The 10,000-nt window shown below is 36.5% G+C and overlaps 1 protein-coding gene across 4 annotated transcripts in view; it reads right to left on the bottom strand.

Moving 5' to 3' along the window:
* Nucleotides 1-10,000, bottom strand: part of LOC125027162 (vacuolar protein sorting-associated protein 13A-like) — an 80,111-nt gene that overhangs the window by 51,685 nt on the left and 18,426 nt on the right. For all 4 annotated transcript variants that reach the window (XM_047616048.1, XM_047616047.1, XM_047616049.1 and 1 more), the window contains 6 exons: nucleotides 9,796-10,000; nucleotides 9,311-9,417; nucleotides 3,830-7,892; nucleotides 2,856-3,098; nucleotides 2,193-2,458; nucleotides 382-518 (listed from right to left, as the gene is read on the bottom strand). The exon at nucleotides 9,796-10,000 is cut by the window's right edge and continues 23 nt beyond it. In XM_047616048.1, coding sequence (XP_047472004.1) covers nucleotides 382-518; nucleotides 2,193-2,458; nucleotides 2,856-3,098; nucleotides 3,830-7,892; nucleotides 9,311-9,417; nucleotides 9,796-10,000 — 5,021 coding nt within the window. The remainder of the gene's footprint in view (nucleotides 1-381; nucleotides 519-2,192; nucleotides 2,459-2,855; nucleotides 3,099-3,829; nucleotides 7,893-9,310; nucleotides 9,418-9,795) is intronic.

Here is a 10,000-nt window from a genome sequence, read left to right as displayed (position 1 = left end):
CAGACAACAATAAATAGAAACATTCATGATGTGTGCTGAAATTATCCATGTGTATAAGTTACATAAATTGTGTCACATTAAAATCAGACCTTATTCTACAAATTATACTCTCCTACCAAATAGCTCATAATCCTTACTGAAAAAAGGAGTGATATGCAATCTTTGAGAGAATCACAGCATTGGTGAATACAGTTTCATAAACTAAGTTTCTTGATATTTACCCAATTGACTTTATCATCACTGCTTCATACCTATAACATGCTCTACATAAATAAAAGTATTCAGCCTATATAAGATAAATTCACACACACACACACACAAAAAAAAAAAAGAAACTGAATAATGCAAGGGTTAGTAAATAGCTTGGCAACCTTAACCTACCCTTCTGGCCAGCCTTCATCCTCTGAGGCTGATTCTCCTCGACTGCGGCTCTTTCCAGAGGCTGGGCTGGAAGGCAAGGAATCTGGCTCCTGGTATTTGGCTGAGGTTAAGACTTCAAATCTGGTCTCTCCATCAACCTGGTGTACGGGGTAAGTAGGAATAAAATCATTGCTTTCATTATCATTATGGCATTCCAATATTTTGTACAGTCCACTATTTTTGTGAGTTTTCTTGCAAAAAGATGGCTACAAAAGAGCTCATCCACCAAGGAATCAAAGGCAAGTTCTCCATAACCTCATCTAATTCCCCTATATTTTTTCTAATGCTATTAATACCGATATTGTTATAATTATTATTGACATTCTTATCCTCATAATGTTATCAAAATACTAATAGCAATAACAAAGAGAGAGAAAAAAAAAAAGGGGTAAACAGGTGAGATAGCTAGGCCTAGTAACTGACTCCTTGGTGATTAAGCACTTATGGAGCCATCTTTGTGCAAGCAAAATCAAACTAAAATCACAGTGGACATGGCATGTATGTCATGCACCCCTAACATAGACTATATACATCTAAACAAAAACTCCTTTAATCAATTCTATACACAGAAAGAAACTAATTTCTGCAACTTCTATGTGCACCACAGTAAACGTGTCATAAATAATCAATATTATTTACTGGAGTTGTCAATGGTAGGGAAAACAAAAAGTCATGGCCTATTGTGAAATGATTACAAGCACAGTTCTCAGTGAATCATTCTGAAAAGAGGGTATACTTTGTCCTGGTTCATAAAACTGGAATCAAACACTTTCTGGATGTTAGAGAAAGCATCTTTATCATACTCGAAGAATCAGAATGTGTGTCTGCAATATATTCTGTGAGCTCATCAGAGATGATGTTGATGAAGAAACAATTGTAAAAGAGAATTGCTGTTACTGTCTGATGAATGATATCACCCAGTAGCTTGAAGATGTCATTCTCCACGGTTTTGATATGAATGTTGTATTCTGGAGGTATACAACAATACTTCTGTATAGATGTGGCTAGATCTGCACCATCCCTGCCCCTGCCTACAACTCATGAAAGTTAAATGTTTCAAGGAGTTGGGTGACCCGAGTCATGTTTTGCTGGTCATCTGGTGTGGAACTAAGCTTTATGTTCTTCTGTACATGCACTTCATTTGCAACTCTAGAATATTTCCTGATTGACACTGACTTTACCAATATGTCAGTTTTTGTTCACATAACTGCTGCTGAGCTGGTGTTTATGTTTTGTGTTTTATTATTACTTTTGGCTATGGTAAGCTTCTTTTACTCTGCAAGACATTATTTCTCTAAAATAACTGATTAATGTACTTATTCCATATCCTTCCCTCCTTTTTCTGTTTGTAATTAAATTATACATCAAGCCTTGATGAACCTGAAAATAAGGTATTCAACTGATGCAAAATGTGCTTTTTCTGTCCAAATGCCCTAGTGAGTGTATTGAACAGATCAAGTTTCTAGTTTCTTGTGACAGTGGTAATGACTAGGGGTTCACTGGAGGAAGTGTGGTTAAGTGTTGAAGATTTGCCGGGGAAGATTTTTTCTCTTATTTTTTGTATTGCTTAATTGTTGGATGCAACAGTTTTGAATTCAATTAGGGTAATTGTACTTGCTTGCTATCAATTTTGGATGAGACAGAAAGTTTGGAAAGACAGAGAGTAAAATACACACACACACACACACACACACACACACACACACACACACACACACATATATGGAAAAATAATCTCCAATTTACAGTATCTATTCATTATGCCAACTAACCTCTTCTTGGGCCACAACTGTGACTTTTGAGTTTGGTCCAATTTCATTTACGACTACAATTTCTTGAGCAATTGGGTTAGCACTGGACACAATGGGTTGTGGTTTCTCAGGTTTATCCAAATATTCAGTAACAAGATCATAAATTGAAGTCATGATGTGTGGTGTCAGTGATACTTCCATATGGTCCCTTGAGTCAACGAAGATGCAGGTAGCAAGCTCTCCTGTTTCTGCATCTTCTGGGGTTAGAGCTGGACCATCTACTACATCTAGAGTAGAAATATAAGCATAAGTATCTTCTAATGATGTTTTACTTATTTGTAGTCTATTATGGTGTCAAACTGACAAGTAATGTGTTTATCTTAGTAATATAAGGAAAAATAAGAAAAATGAATAAGAAGACAGTTTCTTTCATAGATATGTATTAAATTATGCAATGCCAGGAAACATGACATGATATCCAGTAATCTTTAGCCCCTTTCCAAAAGTGAATAATGCCTGTACTTTTGGCTGTGAAAGGTTTGTTCTAACAAAATTTTCTTTATCCTTAACTTTCTATTATCATCACTGCAGTCATTTTCATTCTGACCAAAACTAACTGATGTGAGCACTACACCATGATATACCCACCTACAACCCCATCAATACAAAGAATGTTTTTAGTACCTGGAACAAGCTGGGGGGGGTTGAAGACTCCATCAGCTTCCTCCTGGGAATACTGTCCTTCTGCAGATGATAAAGATCCTTGATGCCCATCCCTGACTCGCTTTTTATCATCCTCAAGTATATCATCACTACTCTCTTCTTCTTCTGATCCCTCAGAATCACTGGAGAACATGTGGGAGAATGCACTTGATATCTTGTGTATCAATCCATCTTCAGTCTCAGAATCTGAATCTAATGGATACCCTGAGAAAAAAGTTTAATAACTCAATTTCAGCAATATGCAGGAAATTAATATATCAATGAAATTAATCAAATGGAAAATCATTAATTTAAAACACTACAAGTGAGTTTATATATATACATATATATATATATATATATATATATATATATATATATAAAGTATTAGGGATTTCGTAATCAACAGAAAATCCAAATGGTACAATGTATAATTCAAGCTGAAGAAAGGAATGTAATTCATTGATTAATGTAAAAATAAATGAATAATTGAAACTATTTTGCAAACAAAAGAGTACTTTGAATATTATGTCATAATGTATGGTCATCTGAATACAATATCTTTATATAATAAAATATATAATCCTTTACCACATTAATTCCTTGGTGGATTGTACTACTTTCTTCTCTGCCTATATCAAATGGTACATCAGTCATTCTTCAATATCACATTTCAAAAGATCACTTCTTTTTAGCTACCTTATATGTGATCCAATCTACAGACCATATCATCTTCCCTTTTCTTTTATTGATTATTGATTTTGTATTCAAAAGGCATTGCAGTAGAATATATCTTTTCATTTATATTATTGATCTCTTTGAGTAAAAAAATATATCAATTATCAAATTCCATATTATGTTTTACCATTATCAAAGATTTTCACAAAAATTTCAAGACAAATTGTTGTATTGTTATAAAGAGTGTTTTCATTGACTTATAAGAGGGGTAACTTTACCTGTGAAACTTCCAAGATCTGCAGTGGAGCGCTTAATGCTAGAGCGCTTGATCTTTGATGTAGCATGAGGCTTCAAAACAACCATTTCATTATCCTGATGTTCTTCATCTGTTGAAGAATCTGAATCATCTAAAACACAGCTGATATAGCTGTTTCTGTTGTTTGAAGAACCACTATCAACAGAATCATAATGTGGGCCTGATCGATTGCGCTTGATGCCAATGGGCTGAGCCTGATGCTGCAGGGTGCGGATAAGAGCCTCCCAAGGTCTCATTACTTTACCCTCTTCACTGACTGGTTCAATGACTGGTTCCCACGTAGAAAACTCCTTATTATAACAAGACAATTGTAACTGTATTTCAGCTTTAGTGTACATGAGCTTTGACCAGTCATTGATCTCAGTATTCAAGGCTGCCTTCATCAAAAGCACTGGAACAGCTGACTTCAAAGACTGCCTCTCAAAGGACACAGAGATAACTGAGCACCTGATAACCAGTCTCTGCTGAGGTTTGGTTGAAGGATATTCTGGTTTAATATACACTTCATCATCAGGATGTGTGGGAGAAATGTTGGCTGTAAGAGGTTTTGGAGACCAGAGGTCATCCAGGTCAGCTGTTGGTCGCTGGAGTCTGAAGGGTATCATTGGAGGGCTTAGGTTCCTCATCAGTTCTTCCACTACATTGATCAGCAAATGTACTATTGGAGGATTCAGATGAAGATGAATGTGAGAGACTTTAAGTTCTGCTCGCACACCTTCCTCTACACTTCTAAATACCCAAGCTCCTTCAATGTCACATGGCATCATGATGGAGTATGGGCTTTGCCCATGATAAGTATACATAGTAGCAAAGACTTGACATCCATCTAATGAGAAATGTAAACTCTCGTTACCTGGATGTCTAGAATAATCAACATGAATTTCACACCTCATAACCAAAACTCTACTAATTGTCTCATCTGGGTCTGCAAAAAGTACTATCTCTGGTCTTTTAACTTTAAGTGATATGGAAAGTGTCTTCTGATCATCCATATTGCTTGTGACTGTTGACAGGTAACCACTTGTGCTGTCCACTGAACTTGGAGGCCGACGAATAATTCTCACACCATCTACAGTAGTTCCAAGGTCACCAACAAAACCTGGATTAAGTATACCTCCACTGGTACTTGCAGTGCTTGGTATTGCACCATTCACATATTTGTACATTGCAATTGCAAAGCCCACAGACATGTTCAGTCTTGTTCTTTCTACACTGGCCTCTATTGCTGCATCACCATTTGGACTAACTTTATACATAAGATCCATCATTGGTGGGACACTCACACTAAATCTTCCAAAATTCATCTGCATTTCACTGCTATACTGACCAAATATTTTCTTAACTGCATGACTATTATCTGTTCTCACATCAAACAAATCAAAAGAGTGCAATGTAAGCCGTACGTCCATGCTTCGGTCACTATTCATATCTCCATGCACTTCAATCTCTCCAACTTCCAAACGACACAATGCACTTGCTGCATCCCGAACAGGTGAACTTAGAACTTCATCCATATCAGTGTAAAGAGTCACTGTCAACCCATCCAGAGATATAAGAGCATCGGCAATTCGGTAGATATCCACTGAATGTGTAAGAAATGCTTGCAACCGACCTACATTATCATCACCAACTACTGGAGTACCAAGATCAACTGGTGTGAGTGGCTGGGAGTGAATGTTTGTATCTGAAAACTGAGCCTCAGCCCTATTCTGTGTCATAACAGCCAAAATAGTATTGAGGTCACACTGCCCCATATTTATGCAAAGAGCCCCCATGTGTATGCCAATATCCCAAGATAAAAGATCTCTGCACTGGGGTATCAAGGAACGTTTGACATCTGCTCTAATGGTTGCCGGTTCTAGTATATCTTCTTGCATCTCTAATCCACCACCCAGTGTCATCACAGCTCTATATATCTGCAGGGGTCCAAGCTCAACTAGAATGTTCTCTATAGCTCCACCTCCTCCTCCTGGCACTGCCTTGAACAAGTTGTCAATCTTAAGATCTCCAAGATTAAACACTAACAAACTTGGAGAATCAGACTTTTGAGGAACGAGAACTGTTGGTGCATGAATATCAATACTTAGGCTAATCTTCCTTCCTGAGACCAGCTCATCAATACTTGCCCCTGCTGCTTTTTCTGCATGCTTAAAAGCAATCTGAGTTCCCTCTCTGTTCAACACTGGTTCCATGAACCTTTGTAGGTCTGCAAAGAACTTACAAAGGAACACACACTGTACTCTTCCAATTCTGACCCTGAGTGATGCATCAGGGTTTATGCCATGTGGAGAGGTGTCAATTTCTTCAACACCTTTATGAGTTGGACTGAAGTGAACCAACTTTATGTCAAATACTCTATCTTCTTCTATTTCAATTATCCGTGGGTGAAGAGTCATATCCGAAAGATCATCTACAACCAACTCTAACAGAGATGCTCGAAGAATTTTCTTTTCATTAGCCTTAAAGACACATTCACCTTGTAGACCTCCAATTTTTGCTTGTAAAAATTCAACTTCATTATCACACAGTTTCAAGCTGAGAGTATGAAGATGTGTAGCAAAGGACCACTTGGTTGCCCCTGATGGAACTGGAGGATCCTCTGGCCCCGAAGTCAGCCATGTCATGAAGCTGTTTGGGATACTTACTTTTGGTATCCTTTGCTCAATGTGTCCTAACTTAGCTGACAGTAATGTAAGAAAGTTGGTAAGTGTTATAATAGAACCTCTATGCCACACTAAATTCAGTGTTGAAAAATCAACAACTAAGCTTTGTTCACATGAGTGAAAATGTGTTTTGAAATCTGGACAATTGGCACGTACTTTGCGATACAATATAGTTGCTACACATCCAGTCTGTGGTGATGAGACCAGCTCCAAATATTCTCCAGTAGGATTATGATGATACTTATCAACAAGATGAAGAGAACTTAGAGTAACTTGTACAGCTGGTCCATAATCCATCATGGCTGACTCTACTACAAGATGTGTAGCTCTCACCATCAAATAAGGTCTTTCTCCATGTTCATTTGAGCGTGATATGCCTACTACAATTTCATCTATACAAAAACGTGATAAAATAGTGATCATATTTTTCGGGGATGTGTTGTCTTCAAACCCAGGTACATCAACTGGTTTTCCCCAAGTCTCTCCTTCATCATCACTGTTATCTGAAGCTGAGAAATATTTTTCCAGTTCAAGACTTGTTTGAGAAATCGTGTCAACTGATGAGAGAGGCCTTACATGTCTGAGTAGAGGGGGTGTTGCATGCATGTCTGTATTATCAGGTATCAATTTCTTCTTCAGGCGGTTCAACAAGTTATCTCTTATTCCCAACAATTCAGACACATTTGGTTCTATTAAGCAGTGATGAAGATCTAGATCTGGTCTTGGTAATCTTCCATTGTCTACAGAATCTGGAATAATCATTCCTGAATGCAATACCGGCAAGTGATGTGCAAACTCTACAAGATGACTTAAGCGGCTGTCTGAAAGGTTCAATTTTAGTGGTGTAATGTGGATGTCTATCTTCTGTCTTGGCTGCTGTCGGTATTCAGGATGAATGCTATTGGCCAAATCAACCTTAACTCTTACTCTAGGCAGAAGGTGAGAATCTGAATCATCACGTGTTCTGTGGACCCGCCATTCATCACCTGAATCAGCAAAGAGTACTTGGAGTTGAGTAACTGTAATGGTTAACCGATCATACAGTCGTTCTTCAAGTTCCATCCTTGTTGCATCCTCCAAATCAACAGTTTGGCCTCCTATCTCACTGTTGACCTTCAGTCCACCAATATCCAATACTAACACATTGCCTCCTTTCTGTATTGAACCATGTTCAGGCAATACAATATATGGGCTCTTTATATCTATATCTAAGTTGACAGTCTTGTGTCGAGCAATTGCATATTCAACTGCTGCTCTGCCAGTATTGACCATCTCATTGAGAGTATCCCGGGCCATTTCATCAAATCCTCTGTACTCTTTGTGAGGAACTCGGAAGAAGTAAACAATCTCTGCACAAGCATGCTGAAAGAAAATGTGAAAAATCATATAATCCATGCAAAAAAGTATTATTACTTAAATTTAAAAATGAGTCTATTTTTCATAAAAAATCTAAGTAAGATATATCCCAACATTATCATCATTAATATGACAGCCAGGCATTATATCTCATGTGCGTATAATATATACACACCATTACTTCAGTATCACAAACACTACTTAAAAATGAACTTGTTTTTTTCACAGAAAATCTGAATAAATCATTGGATGACTTTAATAATACCAGTATGATAGTAATGTATTGTAAATGCCTGTATGAAAGTATATTTCAATCTCCCTCTAGGCCATTCTTTGTCTATATCCAGAAAGTTAATTTTTTTGTCATCTCTATAACAGTTTAGTAACATTTAAGTTATTAATTATCTCTCTATGTAATTCTTCAACTTCTGTATCAATAAGGAAAGTATTTACTAAAGCAATGTAATAAAGAAGATCCATTTGAGAAATTGGTACAGAATGTTACAAACCCTCATAGTATGAGGGCTTGTCAGGCTAATAATCCTTTCTATGCTGCATCTGGAATCAATGATGGATTATCATAACTGAAGAAAATCATTACTACTTTCCTTTTCTCTGAATATCAGGGCCTAATTTCCAAATTTCATCTGACCTTTGGAAAGGATGCATCTTTTGCTAGAAATAATTCCTGAACTGCAGAATATGGAAACTGTGATGAAACTGCGATCACAATAATTTACAGATCAATTTTCTAGATTCCCATCAAAAAATCTTTAGAGTAAAAAAAAAAACTACCACTCCCCAGAGTAATCTGTATTGATGTCATGCTTATTACTAGGCAGTTTGTTTATTTTCCATACTAATATTCAAGTACATTTCAGACTGAATGTGCCTGTGGCACATGCAGGACAGGGAAAATGGCATTTTATGCAATTCTTGTCATGCACCCGCACTCCCTTTGTTCCAGGTTATTATCAAAATAAATAAGGCTGATATATATTGATGGATAACTTGCACTGATGTTGCCTGGCAGTGAACAATGTACAGTTGCATGTACCCCAAAATTAGCTGGAGAGAATGAATTAAAACTATAGCTGCATATACTAAATTATTATTTGCTGGCTCTATCTTAATGTGTTGCCCTTGTCTCTCTTTTTTTTCTCTTTTTTTTTGTTAAGTAGAAAAAATTCTTTCAGACAATTTCATGTACTTTATACCACTTAAAGATGATCGGTAAATTTTATCAACAGGATGTTTCTCCACTTACACTCATATGTCATAGCTATCAAAAATTATCCCATAATTTCATGTCATACAACCGATTAGATGATGTTTGGTCATATTCCTATCAAACAACCATTCAAAAGTCTATAATGAGAAAACTATAAAATCTAAATACAATGCATATGATATTCCGGCTTTACCTGGTTATATAGCAGCTCCAATGGGTCTAATTTCATTGTAACTGCATAATCTGAGCCGACATTCATTGGATTTTGTTCAAGGTCGACCGAAAAAGCAATGCCATAACCTGTAACCCGTAAACAACTGATATAAAACTTTTGCTTTTGTAACATACAGAGGTAAGTAGGTAAATGAAAATGCAACATACACCATGTGAAATACAATATCTGGACTCAATCAAGCAATCACAATCATGTTTCGATGCTGTTGCTATTTATGTTTTTTTTTACTGTTATAAAGAATTATAAATTATGATTACTAGATGTAAAATATCAGTTGAGGTAAATTATATAAACAAATCTCATTGAAAACAAGAAGAACAATAATTAAAAAGGTTTTCCAATCCCTAGCCTTTCATAACATCAGCAGTACTAACAAAAATATTAATAGCAATAATAATAATCTTTCTCTTTTCACTCATGCCAAAATTTCAATAAACACTGACCTGCAGATGGAGTAGGCTCCACAAGCTTCATGACATAAACAAGCTCCTGGTCCATGTTGGCGGCTTCAAGATTGAACGATTCTGCTTTTGCTGATAACTTTTGATACTTAATGCCATTACGATTTTCAGCACTCATAACAAATCCAGAAAGTGTTGCAAGAGCTATGTCATGAACTGTGTCCTTTAATGTTAAGCTGACATTTTG

The sequence above is a fragment of the Penaeus chinensis genome, chromosome 7 (genome assembly GCF_019202785.1).
Source record: "Penaeus chinensis breed Huanghai No. 1 chromosome 7, ASM1920278v2, whole genome shotgun sequence".
Taxonomy (NCBI): domain Eukaryota; kingdom Metazoa; phylum Arthropoda; class Malacostraca; order Decapoda; family Penaeidae; genus Penaeus; species Penaeus chinensis.
The sequence above is the reverse complement of the archived record's forward strand: the minus strand, read 5'-3'. Positions and strand labels throughout refer to the sequence as shown.